This window comes from Ylistrum balloti, unplaced genomic scaffold (assembly GCF_031769215.1).
Source record: "Ylistrum balloti isolate Yb309-2 unplaced genomic scaffold, AGI_CSIRO_Ybal_v1 Utg369668, whole genome shotgun sequence".
Taxonomy (NCBI): Eukaryota; Metazoa; Mollusca; class Bivalvia; order Pectinida; family Pectinidae; genus Ylistrum; species Ylistrum balloti.
In genome coordinates this window covers 1,237,381-1,253,971 of record NW_026781915.1, presented here as the reverse complement: position 1 = coordinate 1,253,971, position 16,591 = coordinate 1,237,381, and the positions used below count along the sequence as shown (strand labels likewise).

Below are 16,591 nucleotides of genomic sequence, written 5' to 3'. Positions count from 1 at the left end.
ATCATGTATAGGGTTTATTATCTATAATATTTGTAAGGTCTATAATTTATGTATAAAGGGTTTACTATTTATAATATATGAAGGGTCTATAACCCTACAAAAGACACCTGATACAGAATTCTCTCTTCACAAAAGACACCTGATGCAGAATTCTCTCTATACAAAAGACAACCAAAGAAAATTTCAGGAGGAAATATCCTGTGCTTGACATGATAATAAATTTTAAAGATGCCTAGTTAATCTATCAGAACTGTCTGAAATACTATGTGACTGCTCCCTACCCTGTGGCTTCCCCTGTGGTCAAATAATACCTGGGCTGGACAGTCACCTCGCTATCTGGTGTTTATATTTACACCTGTAGTAAATCAACATCAGCAGCTCAGGTAAACACAGCCCAAAGCAAGCACTGACCAGACAGATCATTAAACAATCTTTGGTGGTAATATATCATCATATCAATTTTGTACTTTTGTTGGTCCAAAATACCCAACACATAAGTATGTAGATATGTAGATAGATAGTGTGTCGTCCATTTGGTCTAGTTACGCTAGTAACTTATCTTTGTGATAATAGAATGTTTTGTGATCATATCTTACTCGTTTCAGTATCATTTTCATCAATAAACATTTTTCTGCTGACTGTTTAAGGTAAAGAGTAATACCAGATATCAGAGGTTATGATATATCACTGTATGTTGCGGTCATGAAATGTTTTCAAGTGCTTTTATATCAATTTAAATCAATTTTGTTGAAGGCAAATATAGATTAATAAGGCCAAGGTCATTCTGAGAATAGCAAGATTGATATTTGATAATGGTTCAGTTGAATGCTGTCCAAAATCTGGTACTATTTAGATATTTCAGAACAAAATGTTGTACTGTCTTCTATCTATATCAGCTGTAATCAAGCAACCCTCCTGGTTCCCCCCCACCCCCCACTCCCCACCCCCCCCTCCCCCTCCAATATTTAGTGGGATCAAGGTGGGGTTTTCTGTGTGTCTAAAAACTACTTGTACTATACCCATTTTGAGACTTGAGTCCAATATAGGAGATACTTTTTTTCGCCTTGAAGTATCACATGTTGTAGACAGTCTTAATTGTTCCTGTGTATTGGGATCAATTTGGTAAGTGATTTGTCCTCTATGCGGTTGTACATTCATTGTCGAGTTTATTCAATATGGTCAAATGGAATATGGTATGACACATACATCAGTCCAAGAAATTTCTATAGGGGCTAGTGAATTACTGGGATCTAGACTTTTAGAAATGTTAACGTCAGTGTTTTGTGTTAACGTCAGTGTTTTGTGTTAACGTCAGTGTTTTGTGTTAACGTCAGTGTTTTGTGTTAACGTCAGTGTTTTGTGTTAACGTCAGTGTTTTGTGTTAACGTCAGTGTTTTTAAGGGATCTGCAAGATGAATCCAATTATATAATGATGTATTGTTGTTTGAGGGATTCATTGTAAGAGTGTGAATCCTTGACTTTAGTGTTGGTGAGATGAATTCAGTGTTAAAATGTTTGATGGAGATATACATTAGTAAAACGTTGTTAGATCCAAAATCAGATTGAGGGATCCCCAGGTTTAGTTTTATCAGAGGGATCCTCAATAACTGTTTGAGGGATCCCCAGGTTTAGTTTTATCAGAGGGATCCTCAATAACTGTTTGAGGGATCCCCAGGTTTAGTTTTATCAGAGGGATCCTTAATAACTGTTTGAGGGATCCCCAGGTTTAGTTTTATCAGAGGGATCCGTAATAACTGTTTGAGGGATCCCCAGGTTTAGTTTTATCAGAGGGATCCAGTATAACTGTTTGAGGGATCCCCAGGTTTAGTTTTATCAGAGGGATCCTTAATAACTGTTTGAGGGATCCCCAGGTTTAGTTTTATCAGAGGGATCCAGTATAACTGTTTGAGGGATCCCCAGGTTTAGTTTTATCAGAGGGATCCTTAATAACTGTTTGAGGGATCCCCAGGTTTAGTTTTATCAGAGGGATCCTTAATTACTGTTTGAGGGATCCCCAGGTTTAGTTTTATCAGAGGGATCCTTAATAACTGTTTGAGGGATCCCCAGGTTTAGTTTTATCAGAGGGATCCTTAATAACTGTTTGAGGGATCCCCAGGTTTAGTTTTATCAGAGGGATCCTTAATAACTGTTTGAGGGATCCCCAGGTTTAGTTTTATCAGAGAGATCCAGCATAACTGTTTGAGGGATCCCCAGGTTTAGTTTTATCAGAGAGATCCTTAATAACTGTTTGAGGGATCCCCAGGTTTAGTTTTATCAGAGAGATCCAGCATAACTGTTTGAGGGATCCCCAGGTTTAGTTTTATCAGAGGGATCCTTAATAACTGTTTGAGGGATCCCCAGGTTTAGTTTTATCAGAGGGATCCTTAATAACTGTTTGAGGGATCCCATGGTTTAGTTTTATCAAAGGGATCCAGTATAACTGTTTGAAGGATCCCCAGGTTTAGTTTTATCAGAGGGATCCTTAATAACTGTTTGAGGGATCCCCAGGTTTAGTTTTATTAGAGAGATCCTTATTAACTGTTTGAGGGATCCCCAGGTTTAGTTTTATCAGAGAGATCCAGTATAACTGTTTGAGGGATCCCCAGGTTTAGTTTTATCAGAGGGATCCTTAATAACTGTTTGAGGGATCCCCAGGTTTAGTTTTATCAGAGGGATCCTTAATAACTGTTTGAGGGATCCCTAGGTTTAGTTTTATCAGAGGGATCCAGCATAACTGTATGACTAAGGGATCCACAGGTTTAGTTTTTTCTTCATATTGGTAGTAGTATCCATTTGAAGAAGTTGGTAGTGCTTGGGAGTTACCACCAATTGGTGTTGAGTAGTGATATATCCTACCTATCTCAGGTGAAAAGGTATCCCCTCAATCAGGAGCACTGCTAATGAATTGTTTATTGATAAAACTGGCCATATCACTGGATCTGTTTGACAGATGGATACACTGCACATTCCAACATGTTTAGGGCACTACAGTTATACTGGATCATCTTCACATACTCTAATCTGTTCAGGGCAGGACCATCACCCCTGTCTCTCCAGGGCACTGCTGTAAAGCTGGACCGTAAGCACATACCCTAATCTGTTCAGGGTAGGACCATCACCCCTGTCTGTCCAGGGCACTGCTGTAAAGCTGGACCGTAAGCACATGCCCCTATTTGTCCAGGACAATGATGTGTTATCACTGCTGGCAATACATGGAATCTCATGGCACTGTGTTAATCTTCTCATCATTTAAATGCAATAATTGATCTTTTATAGTTCTTTTCTAGTTTAAAATGGTTCAGAATTTATGAGTGTCTGAAAAGTTAAACATGTTTATTAACAAAGTAGTACAGCAGAAGGACAGTTCTGAATGGTGGTTGTTAAAATATATATACATGAGGTATTTACTGAACATTGTGCTGGCCATGGTAGTAGCTTGACCAGTGAACTGACCACTGTTGAACTATTCATGTTGACAAGGCTAAACTGGCCATTGACCCTGTCCAGGCTTTACCCAGTGCCATTCCCTATTAGCCTGAAAACATCATCAGTTATGTCCTGTGTAGATGCAAGTCATGTCTGGCTTATGATGGTCACTCTGGCTGACCGGTCATTGTAGACTGGCTAGAGGTCAGTTCGAGTTCTCCAGTCAAGGGAGTTTTCTGTTTATATTTAACCTAATTACAGACTAATTAATGGGAGAGGGTGGTTCACATGTATGGATAAGTGTTAATTAGTCTGTAAAGCTACTGTTTGTAAGGCTAGGTATAGTCCTAACCATCTCCAGTACCATGCCCATGGTTAGACATTCACCAGATGTCCAGCCCATTTGAACATCCCCAGCCTATTATAATCTCCATAGTCGGCCAGTCAGTGATTGGTTCAGTTCTTTAGAATGAGCAATACCATGTTTACTAGTATATTGCCCATAGTTGATTTTCAGTGGCATTACAATGGAAAGTAAGCTATATACTAAAACTTCCACAATACAGAGACTAATTCAATAAAATTTTGCCATCAATATGTTAAACAATATAATTTGGTCAGATAGAACAATGGTGACACACTTGCCTTCTCATGATCACCTAAAAGTCCGGTTTTGATTCTGTGAGCAGACATTAAAAAGTAGATACCTGCTTGACCATGAACATGTGAGTTTTCTCCACAGTTCTCTGGTTTCCTCTCACCTGCCAAACAAGAGTGATTAATGTTAGGTGATTGCTTGTTTTGTAATTGTTGTAAATAAACAAAGTTTATCTTTAGGTATATTTACAAATAATAAGGATGAAAAACATCCACGTATAGAATAATATTTGTCTGCATAAAAAGCTGACATTAAACAGACTCTGTTTTAAGGATTGCATGCAGTGTGTCTAAGATACTTTTTAAATGCATAGAGGTTGAAGTCTTTTGCCTAATCAATAACATTGGGAGTTGTGCTCATATAGGAGTTATGCCCCTTTCAAGATTTATGATTTTCACAAAATTTGTCCAGAATACTGCTTCTTTTGTTATCTGTGTTTATGGTTTTGAAATTGAATGTAAATGATTAACAGCTTTAAGTATTCATACACATATATGCATCATACTTCACCAAAGCTAGTTAAATTTTATTATTGTTGCACCATGTATAATGTACATTGTCCTAAATAAGATACTTGTACACAAGAATATGTAAGTTTAATGGTTGATAGTCATCCTGTGGTGTTCATTATGATAGAAAAACATTAAAATTTTGTTTGATCCCGTAAGCTTTTAGAAACCAGTGAAAATTACAAAAATAATTACTGCAATCTTTCACACACATTTGCAGAGGAAACATGTATGGTGAAGGCTATATTTAGCCTCCAGTGCATGGATCACTGAGGATGTTTATTTGTTTTATAAGGGGTAAAACATCGTAGCAACTGTTACTAAGGTCATTAAAATAAAAAGTTCCTAGATTAATTCTATTGATAAAAGGTAGCGGGTAGGAGATAGAGAGATCCCAACTGTTGACATTGGAGTAGGTATTACTCCATACCCAAGGCAACTTCATGGATCATTGATGGTGTGTAGGCCTATTTCTGTACTGTAGGGTAGAGATGTGTTTCTCCATGTCCCTATTCAATAGCATGGATCATTGATGGTGTGTATGCCTATTTCTGTACTGTAGGGTAGGGATGTGTTTCTCCATGTCCCTATTCAATAGCATGGATCCTTGATGGTGTGTAGGCCTATTTCTGTACTGTAGGGTAGGGATGTGTTTCTCCATGTCCCTTCCTATACAACAGCATGGATCATTGATGGTGTGTATGCCTATTTCTGTACTGTAGGGTATGGATGTGTTACTCACAAGGACATCTATAATATTTAGTCCGTCACATCTGCTACATCTTTCCTGCTTGGCACCATATTTCAAAACTAGATGAGATAGTAACATCTAGCACTTGATTTTTCTTCACATTTTCTTGTCAGAGTTATGAATTAAAACATTTACCAGCATGTCAGGCAAATGTGATATATAGAACCATCCCATAGCTAAATGTAACCTTTATGTGAACTCCTTTCTGTTTCAGTGCCTGGAAACATTCACTCAGGGGTTTCTGGAAATGACAGCATCATGGCTACAGGGGTCTTTTCTGCTAGGGAACTACTTCGTGTCACACGGCGTAAGTACAAACCATCTTACTCCTACTGCAGTACAACCATTGTGTTGGTAACAAATTGGCCAACAATTTATGATACAGTAGAACTCTACTTCCGTCATCTCAAATTTTGTGAATACGTCTATTCCTCAAACTGATATCTTTATTACAAATTTCATCTTGATGATACTTTTCAGTGTGAAAAAGAATACTGGTACACCTGACATATATATTTCCTGTGTCACGCAATACTTGATCTGACCAGGTTCTGTCACATCCATGTGTTTATAACTTATAAGGATGGAAAAGAAATTGACAAGAATAAAAGAGATATTCTTACATACCATAACCATCATTAGATCAACATATTTCTGGACAAATTTATTATTGCTAAAACAATTGTTGCAGTTATAAGTTAGTAATAATATTTTCACATCAGAAACACTTCCAGGTATGCTGTTCTTTAAATTCAACTTAGCCAGGAAGAGAGCTATCAACAGATATTATGTATTATAGGCCTTCTGTTGGATGCTTTCGTGACTTTGTCTTGTCATGTAATTAGCTATCTATAAGTATTGCTTATTCAACAGTTTCAAAATCTTACCTACAATAAAGGGGCATACTCACCACTTCATACATTTTGATGAAGTGAGATAGATAAGGATTCATGTGTCTTTAACAAAGGGACATAACTACTAATTAATTTATTGTTAGTAAAAAAACGTTCACTTATCTTTGATAAAGGGATGTAAGTACCAGTTGACACCTATTATAAAGGGACATAGATAGAAGTTCAAAGGATACAACTATTAAAGCAAGGATAAAAAAAGAGACATGCCAGTTTATTCTTGACTCAGTATTAAAAGGTTTGAAGAACTACTTTTTGCATGTTTAAAGATTGTTAATAACGATTCATGAAACAGTAATTGGACTTAGTTACCAATTTCATTTAAAGAAACATTGAAGAAACAGCAAACTAGTTACACAAGGTTGGAATTTTTATACTATTTCATTTGGTGATCAGAATCCCCGTTTGTCTTTAATCTATGTTAATAGATGAAAGTTTAGAAAAAAAACTTAATATGCCTCTTTCACAGTTAGCAGCATCTGAGAGCAGAAATAATAGTAAATAGTATGTATGGTCTTCTGTAAGAATTCTATACAGTCGACTCTCAGTAATCCATTCTTGACTGAAATTAAATGGATTAGGAGTTTCCTGGTTTAGTTTAGTTAGTTTAGTTAACAGGCCAATCTCATTTTCAGTGTTTATATAGTATTTACTGTAAATACAGATGTTATAAATGTCTTTGTCTAATTAAGATTTATTTTCATAGATAATTAAATGTGAATTGAAGTTTACAAACTGAGAGTTGTTATTCATTGAAGTCTAATATTATGGATGATTCAGTGAATGACTACTCTATATCAGCAGTGATGTTTCATTCAGAAATATCTAATAAGTTATTCTTATTGAATATGATGTGCACCACAAAGTGTTTTCATGTGCGTCTTGGACACAATTCGGACATTAATTTCCTTATGAATGAGACAATTCGTCGTCATCTAGAAGTATTCTATTTTTAGAATAAAGTGATTCAGTTTAAGAAACATGCAATAGACATTTACTGCATGATGAACACATACCTACATGTACATGTGGGAAACCTTTCTGATTTAAAAGCAGTAAGATACAGTTATTAAAGAACTGAAATATATATTCTCTCAATTTACTTTCAAGTACATTATAAATATCTGTACTGTGTTTTCCTTTGTTAAATATGCGGAAGTTATGAGAGAGATGATGGCCCAATTGTTATTGGTAAAATTTTCCTTATATATCTTTGTTTGATATCAAGTGTTTATTGTTTCTTTTTGTTTCGTCTCATGAATAATTGACATTTAATGCTGAATATTGTATGAAATACCTAAAGAACAACAGTGTTAAATCATGATTAATATTGTATGAAATACCTAAAGAATGACAGTGTTAAATCATGATTAATATTGTATGAAATACCTAAAGAACAACAGTTACATCATGATTAATACTGTATGAAATACCTAAAGAACAACAGTGTTAAATCATGATTAATATTGTATGAAATACCTAAAGAACAACAGTGTTAAATCATGATTAATATTGTATGAAATACCTAAAGAACAATGGTGTTAAATCATGATTAATATTGTATGAAATACCTAAAGAACAATGGTGTTAAATCATGATTAATATTGTATGAAATACCTAAAGAACAACAGTTACATCATGATTAATATTGTATGAAATACCTAAAGAACAACAGTGTTAAATCATGATTAATACTGTATGAAATACCTAAAGAACAACAGTTAAATCATGATTAATATTGTATGAAATACCTAAAGAACAACAGTGTTAAATCATGATTAATATTGTATGAAATACCTAAAGAACAACAGTGTTACATCATGATTAATATTGTATGAAATACCTAAAGAACAATGGTGTTAAATCATGATTAATATTGTATGAAATACCTAAAGAACAACAGTGTTAAATCATGATTAATATTGTATGAAATACCTAAAGAACAACAGTGTTAAATCATGATTAATACTGTATGAAATACCTAAAGAACAACAGTGTTAAATCATGATTAATATTGTATGAAGTACCTATATCTCCTTGGAATCCAGACAAACTGGTAAATAAATCTCTATGGAGTGAGAACAGTTTTTTTTATCTAAGTGGTGTCCTATTGCCTGAAATTGCAGAAGAATATCTTTAATTTTTGGTAAAAAACCTGGAATTTAAAAGTTGCAACAGTAACAAATTCCTGTTGTATGCTGAAACTGTTTTATCTGATGCTTTTTTATTTGGTATGATCAATTAGGATGTTGGTGATTTATAAAGATTTTAACTGGTCATTTGATTTGATTGAGAATTGTGTATTGATGCTACATGAGAAAGTTATTGCCAGATGGCGACTGCTAATTAGAAGTATACAGGAAGACTATGCCCAGGGCACTCCAGTATGTCTAGGGCCTATATTGTCTGGTAGTTTTTCTCCACCACCATGGATTGGAGAATTTGCTCTTCTCCTGAAGGTATTCAACAGCTAGCTAGTGTGTGACCTAATTGAGCAGGGAAGTAGTGAGGAGGGGGTGAGGAGCATTAAAAAAGATTCCAAATCAGATGCAAGGTAGAAAATAAATGTAATTGAAATTAAAGTGATGTGTAATCAAATTACGACCTCTGTTGATAATTGGAAAGAGAATCATTCAGAGTCGTCTCCCTTTGAGGTAGTAGTATAAAACTCTCTCTTTTCAAGAAGGTTAAATCTTCAGAGATTGTGAGCTCTTTCTAGAGCAACTGTTAACAAAATGCATTTCCTGCCAATTTCTTTATAGATAGATAGTTTATGCTATTTTTTCTTGTGAAATCTGGCATTATTAGTCATAAGAAAACATCCTCATCCGTCCATAACCAATTTAATTTCATTTGGCACAGAGAAGACTTAAAGGCCATTTGTGTTTTCCGTTCTTGTTCTCATCAGATCTATAAATACCCGTGAACACAGCATTACTACGAAGCATGTGCTTGTCACATGAGTTACAGATCATCCTGTGTGTGTGATAAGACAGGAACATGTATATTTATTGTAGATATACTTGTTTATGCACTTTTATTTTTTTTACCTATTTAGGTAACTCATGATGTGTAACTTAATATGTGATTTTAAAACCAAAATTTATACACTGTTGTTACATGTTATGATATATATATAATTAAGATATGAAATTTATGGCATTCTATAAATACATTCATCAACCCTGACCCGTTGAAAGTCTCTTAGATACCCTTATAAAGTTGATATAGTGTTTTAAGTCTAATGGTGACCAATATGTTCCCAGTTTAAAATTGATCAATCTCTGGCCATTTAGTTACATTCAAGGTCATTGATCAAACAGTCATTGTGATTATCCGGAGATCAACAACTAACATGTTTGAGAGTAAGATTATTTTATTAAATTTGATTTGACCCTGTCAAACCTAATGCATTTAAAAGATTGATCAAGGCTTTCTAGTAGCGTAAAAACAGTTGTATATCAGCAGCACCTAGCTGTGGAATGGTAGTGTTTTTTTTTTTCACTCTTGCATAATTGTTGTGTTTTAATGAACCATGAATCATGTATGACATCTCCTGTCAAATATCATAGCTAAATGAATTTGGAGAAAGTTTGATTTAATAACAACTGTTATAACAATTTAGAACATTAATGTATTACTTATGTATATATCAATCAGACATATATTGTACACCTGCATGCAGATTTGTGCAGACAAGGGTCATGTTTGGTTCAACAGTTCTGTACAACCATATTATAGAGAACCTATGTAGATATACACCTGTACTACTTGTGTGCAGTATATGCATAGAATTTTATGCATTATGATGTTAAAGTGTAATAATATATGGAATTTTATTGAATTCTGTCCTATTTTTAAATGAACATAGAGAGAAATGAAGTAAATTTCCTGAAGTTAATCTGGAGAAGACCACAAGAAACAAAAATAGACAGGATTTGGTTACACAAAAATAGATAAAAAGTGAACATATTTCAGTATAGTTAACATAGCACAGCCATTGTTCTCTGTGAGTACTAAGTAAGTCGTGTAAAAACTGTGAAATGCATGTACGTTCATTTTACTAAGCCAACCATATAACTATAAACATTTCATATCCTGTGTATAAATGATGTGGGCTTGGAGCTAAAAAATGAGGAAGTGTATTATGTCTTGGAGATTTAATCCTAGTTTTAAAGCCCATTGACTACTTGCTGGTTTTACAAAGCATGTGAGCTGAATTCTCTTTACAAGTGTTGGGTATAGACCATAGGGTTTCTATACATCGGGTAACATTATATACCTTTAACTCACAACATACCCAACCAAGCGCAGTGTGCCGTGCAACAAGCACCTTGTCCATGGAACATGTAAACCTTCTATCTACTAGCACCTCAGTCTATGTTATCTGATGACCAGTCTCTGTGAAGGTCATATGCTTACTCAAAAGGGGTCATTTAAACCTTTAAATGAGAACAAGCAGAGGTGACGATTGTATTGATGAAGAAATATATAGTTCTACAGATTGTATAAATCATGTTAAAGCACACATATGTGTGTATTCCAATATTGTATAGGGACACAGTGCCATTCCTCGGTCTTTATTGTAATGTACTCCTTCATTCATTAATATTATGCGCAGGTAATTCTGAAAAATTACATAATACTATAGCTAATTAAGATACAACACCAGAAGTAGTTGACATTTATGTCTTAAATGATGTCATCTAGAAACAGGAAAACTCCGGATGTTAGTTTATTTTGAAAGAAAAGTGAAAGAAAAATCCAAAAGAATTTTAAGAGGAAAAAGTTATGGTAAACATCAGTCCTGCTTTAAACAAGTAGGTATAAATTAGTTCCAAGTCATACAAGTCTGAAAGAAAATTAATTGGAAGCTGTTCCCAAGTCAAACAGTTGAAATAACAGGGAGGAATCACTGCTGAGACTAAACACCCAGGGGTAGTACTGTGTCAGACAAGTAGGAGAATAGGGAAGGGAGCATTGCTGTATCAGACAAGTAGGAGAATAGGGAATGAGCAGTACTGTGTCAGACAAGTAGGAGAGTAGGGAAGGGAGCATTGCTGTATCAGACAAGTAGGAGAATAGGGAATGAGCAGTACTGTGTCAGACAAGTAGGAGAGTAGGGAAGGGAGCATTGCTGTATCAGACAAGTAGGAGAGTAGGGAAGGGAGCATTGCTGTATCAGACAAGTAGGAGAATAGGGAAGGGAGCATTGCTGTATCAGACAAGTAGTAGAATAGGGAATGAGCAGTACTGTGTCAGACAAGTAGGAGAGTAGGGAAGGGAGCATTGCTGTATCAGACAAGTAGGAGAGTAGGGAAGGGAGCATTGCTGTATCAGACAAGTAGGAGAATAGGGAGCATTGCTGTATCAGACAAGTAGGAGAATAGGGAAGGGAGCATTGCTGTATCAGACAAGTAGGAGAGTAGGGAGCATTGCTGTGTCAGACAAGTAGGAGAGTAGGGAGCATTGCTGTGTCAGACAAGTAGGAGAGTAGGGAGCATTGCTGTATCAGACAAGTAGGAGAGTAGGGAAGGGAGCATTGCTGTGTCAGACAAGTAGGAGAATAGGGAAGGGAGCATTGCTGTGTCAGACAAGTAGGAGAATAGGGAAGAGAACATTGCTGTATCAGACAAGTAGGAGAGTAGGGAGCATTGCTGTATCAGACAAGTAGGAGAATAGGGAAGGGAGTAGTGCTTTGTGAGACAAGTAGAGTAAGAAAGGGAGCAGTGCTGTGGCAGACAAGTAGTAGAATAGGGAATGAGCATTGCTGTGTCAGACAAGTAGGAGAGTAGGGAAGGGAGCATTGCTGTATCAGACAAGTAGTAGAATAGGGAATGAGCATTGCTGTGTCAGACAAGTAGGAGAGTAGGGAAGGGAGCATTGCTGTGTCAGACAAGTAGTAGAATAGGGAATGAGCAGTGCTGTGTCAGACAAGTAGGAGAGTAGGGAAGGGAGCATTGCTGTGTCAGACAAGTAGTAGAATAGGGAATGAGCAGTGCTGTGTCAGACAAGTAGGAGAGTAGGGAATGAGCATTGCAGTCAGACAAGTAGTAGAATAGGGAATGAGCAGTGCTGTGTCAGACAAGTAGGAGAGTAGGGAAGGGAGCATTGCTGTGTCAGACAAGTAGGAGAGTAGGGAATGAGCAGTGCTGTGTCAGACAAGTAGGAGAGTAGGGAAGGGAGCATTGCTGTATCAGACAAGTAGGAGAGTAGGGAATGAGCATTGCAGTCAGACAAGTAGGAGAGTAGGGAATGAGCATTGCTGTGTCAGACAAGTAGGAGAGTAGGGAAGGGAGCATTGCTGTGTCAGACAAGTAGTAGAATAGGGAATGAGCAGTGCTGTGTCAGACAAGTAGGAGAGTAGGGAAGGGAGCATTGCTGTGTCAGACAAGTAGTAGAATAGGGAATGAGCAGTGCTGTGTCAGACAAGTAGGAGAGTAGGGAAGGGAGCATTGCTGTGTCAGACAAGTAGTAGAATAGGGAATGAGCAGTGCTGTGTCAGACAAGTAGGAGAGTAGGGAAGGGAGCATTGCTGTGTCAGACAAGTAGTAGAATAGGGAATGAGCAGTGCTGTGTCAGACAAGTAGGAGAGTAGGGAAGGGAGCATTGCTGTATCAGACAAGTAGGAGAGTAAGGAATGAGCATTGCTGTATCAGACAAGTAGTAGAATAGGGAATGAGCAGTGCATTCAGATACATGAACGAACAAGGATGGGAGCAATGTGAAGTCAAATATTAGCTTTTTAAAGGGACATAACTCTTACAGAAATCACAAAATAAGAAATTGTATTAGGTGACTTGTAGCCTTAAACTTAGTCTTTGTATGTGATCAGATACATACTGCTGATTTGTCTAAATTGACATTTAAAGCTTGTTAGAAAAACATTTAGTAATGGTTTATTGATTTGTCAGATTACACGGTAGAAAAGGCCATCACATGAAGGCTTAGAAAGGTCTGCAAGTTTTTATCAAGAATGAGATAGTATGGTTTTTCAATTGTAAACGGAATATAAATTAGCCTTCAGACAACGTCCAATGTCTCTGGTTATAGGTCTTACGGTCTTAGTTTTTGCGAGTTTCAGAAACAAATGCACTCTTGTATGGAAAGTATTTCAGATAGCTTAGTTTAAACAGGAAAGAAATAACTAGAAGGAAAAATGGATTAAAATGAAAATGTAAAAAATGAAACAAAAAAATGTACATTGCAGTTTTATTTGTATTGATTGTAAAACATGGGGCTGTGTAAGAAACGGTCTCTGCTTAGGGACTTGATATACTTATATGTTCACATAAAATTGATTTTTTTTTTACTTACAATTTCAGGATATTTTCAAAATGTGCACTTTTCTATTTCAAGGGCTTTCTGCGTGTATCTCTAATGGAGCTGGGCAGCCTTTCTTTTTAATGGTTTTAAAGATTGAAATTTTTGGGACAGCTCCTTTGGGGTTTTTCTGTCTATGTAAGCCGTATGGCGGCTCTTTTATCAGAATAAATGTTATCAGGTACCTCACTCTTCGTTTAAATTTTGGATGAGAGTACTCCAAAAGAATTGGTGTATGAGGAGCATTTACTATTCTGTAGTGTTGTAAAAAAATAGAGAAAACTGAATAATCTAATATAGTATATCCAAGTCATATCTTGTTTCAACCATTAAACTATTAGCAATATATACTACTTTTTTCTCTGCATCTCTCTTGGTTTTATGTGCCTCACTGTGTGAAATGCTGTTCCCAGAAAAAAAAGAAAAAAAGGAAATTTGAAAACTTATGTCAATAGAAATTTATAGAATCCATAGAATAGAAAGTTATAGTAACATTATCTTGTTGAATGGTAAGCTAATAGACACTGAATTATTGTTCCCGCACTGAAAACCTGATGGGACTGTGGTTTTGCATTGTGTCCGTCTGTCTTTTTTGTCAGGGCTCTTGTTTTCTACACCACAAATCTCATTTAATACTTTGGACTTTGAATTTTGACCTTTGACTTACACTGAAGAACAAATTTGTTTTGGCTTCTACACTAATCATAGGATCTTAATTTTTGGGATATGTGTTCACCGTAGTGAGACATTGTGTCATGTATCAAAAGTAAGTCACTTTGACATACAATACAACCTACATCAGCTAAAACTATAATTTGCCAGATTGTCTTTTTGATTAAAGTGTTTCTGTTTATTATAAATGCAAATGCTTTTGTTGATTATTTTATGTAGAATATGTCAAAAAAACAAAAATAAAATTGTTTTATAGTTACATTCCAAGATCTTAGTAAATGAGTGTGTGATGTTTTCCTGGAATACTGAGAACAGTATATTTAGTACCAGATTTTCTTGGTTATCAGCCACGGCTTAAATACTAATGCAGCTTATATGTGGACGAAAAATCTGCAGAATGAAAAAAAAATGAAGAGTATCATTGGACATTGTTTCCGGACCGTTATGCATTTTGGAGCGGCCATTTTGTTGAGGTGTATCACATACACTATTGATCTGCATGACCTCGCACCCTAATAATTGCTGTAACATGTCAGGCTTCCACAAAGAATAAAGATTTAAACCAAGGATACCAGTACACCAGTATGAGACGTCCATGTTCAGTTTTTTTATGACGAACTGTCCATGGGTGTTTGTTACTGAAACAGGTCGTCTAGAACAGTCATTTGCAACCGTATACAGGATAATTTTAAGATTGAGAAAAAAACCCATTCTCATGAATTTAATTAAACATACTTTTAATATGAATTACAAAAATATCTTCTGGTTTTTCGTGACTTCTTATAGGTCAAATTCTAGAACATTTGCCATGCTTATTGACAATATCAAATGGCTTCATGTAACTTAAAGGAGAAATATATGGGACTGTAAGAATTAATAGTGGTCAACATATTGTAAGAAAGGGTGCAGCTTATATTCCAGTATGTCTTTTATGTGGATCAAATCAAGAAAAAATTTGCTAAAATTTGGCCCTGCGATTTTTATATTGGTGCGACTTATGACCCAGAAAATGTGATACCTAAAACCAATTACAGACATTTAAGATGAATTGAATTTTGCATCATGCATTTCACATATTCAGTTTGATATTTAACATTGCCTTTAGCTGTCGTTCTGGATTTCCGCATTTGAAATATAACAAATCTGTTGATGTGTATATTCTTGAAAATGTATGGGCATGTTCAAAATTTGTGCAAGGTGTGAGTTTCAAGAGTATTTCTGGATTCAGTTTTGAGACCAAGTTTGGGACCATCACTGAATATTTTTTAATTGTCGCTTTAAAGTTCATTATTGTTTTTTCTCTAGAACTTTCCCTGATAGAATTATGAGACATATTCATTATGTAGCTTTTTTGATCTTGATTGGATTTTCATCATGGTGGTCATAAATCCTTTCTTCTTCCTATCAAAATTTTTACTGCTATTTCTTAGGAAATAGCCAAGTAGGTTTTTGGTATATGGTCATGATCATGGTGTCATTGTCAAACATCAAGCTTATAAGGTCACATTGGATATTTGTGCAATATATTGATGTCCTTACTGTGCAAAATCAAACCCAATCTCTGTATCCTGACTTAAGTAATATCAATGTCCATGATTATTCAAAAGGTTTATGTTGTGAAAATCTGCGTGTTTCAGATTCCATCATGATGCCACAGAATGGGACAGTGCCTATGATGCCGCCCAGTAAACAGATGGACAGTCCCAGTTACTACAACTACAGCCCTCAGGAACAGTCCCAGGTGGTGGGTGGCATGCCACACCCGGGAATGCCCAATGGCCAGTCTGCCCTTAGCCCCTCTGGCCACCCACATAAGCGGCTAAAGCGCAACACCATAAGTTCAATCTCGTCAGCAGAAGATGATGTAGAGAGTGTTGGAGACGAGAATGAGACAATGAGCAACTACTATGCCAAGTCTTCAGCTAATCTAAGTAGCAGTGGGTCATCAGGCTGGCAGGGAGATCACATGGACCCAGGTGAGGCCACACCCGTATTCAGATGTAAAAACACACCCAGTTTACTGCAAAGTCACACCTATGATAATATTTACAGAACCGTGTGAATATGTGTTTGTGTATGTAGTTCAGTGTAAAAGTATACATTACCAATTTTACGACACACTATAGGGTACTTTTCTTCTAAGAAAGTATATGTTACCTAGTTTTCGACAGTCGATGCCTATCTTACATTAAAGAAACTTTCTGGGGAGCACATACACAAGACAGTATTTAGGCATGTGCATTTCCTATGTATATAAAGGTCACTCTCTGGTCAGTCAGCACACAGTTAACGTTACTTCACACATCCACACCAGTTGTTTCTATATTTCTATATTTTGTGT

The 16,591-nt window shown here is 36.0% G+C and overlaps 1 protein-coding gene across 6 annotated transcripts in view; it reads left to right on the top strand.

The window, feature by feature from the left end:
- LOC132560801 (nuclear factor 1 X-type-like) overlaps positions 1–16,591 on the top strand; it is a 122,352-nt gene that overhangs the window by 75,139 nt on the left and 30,622 nt on the right. For all 6 annotated transcript variants that reach the window (XM_060225516.1, XM_060225509.1, XM_060225502.1 and 3 more), the window contains exons 5-6: positions 5,559–5,651; positions 15,888–16,226. In XM_060225516.1, the coding sequence (XP_060081499.1) occupies positions 5,559–5,651; positions 15,888–16,226 (432 nt within the window). The remainder of the gene's footprint in view (positions 1–5,558; positions 5,652–15,887; positions 16,227–16,591) is intronic.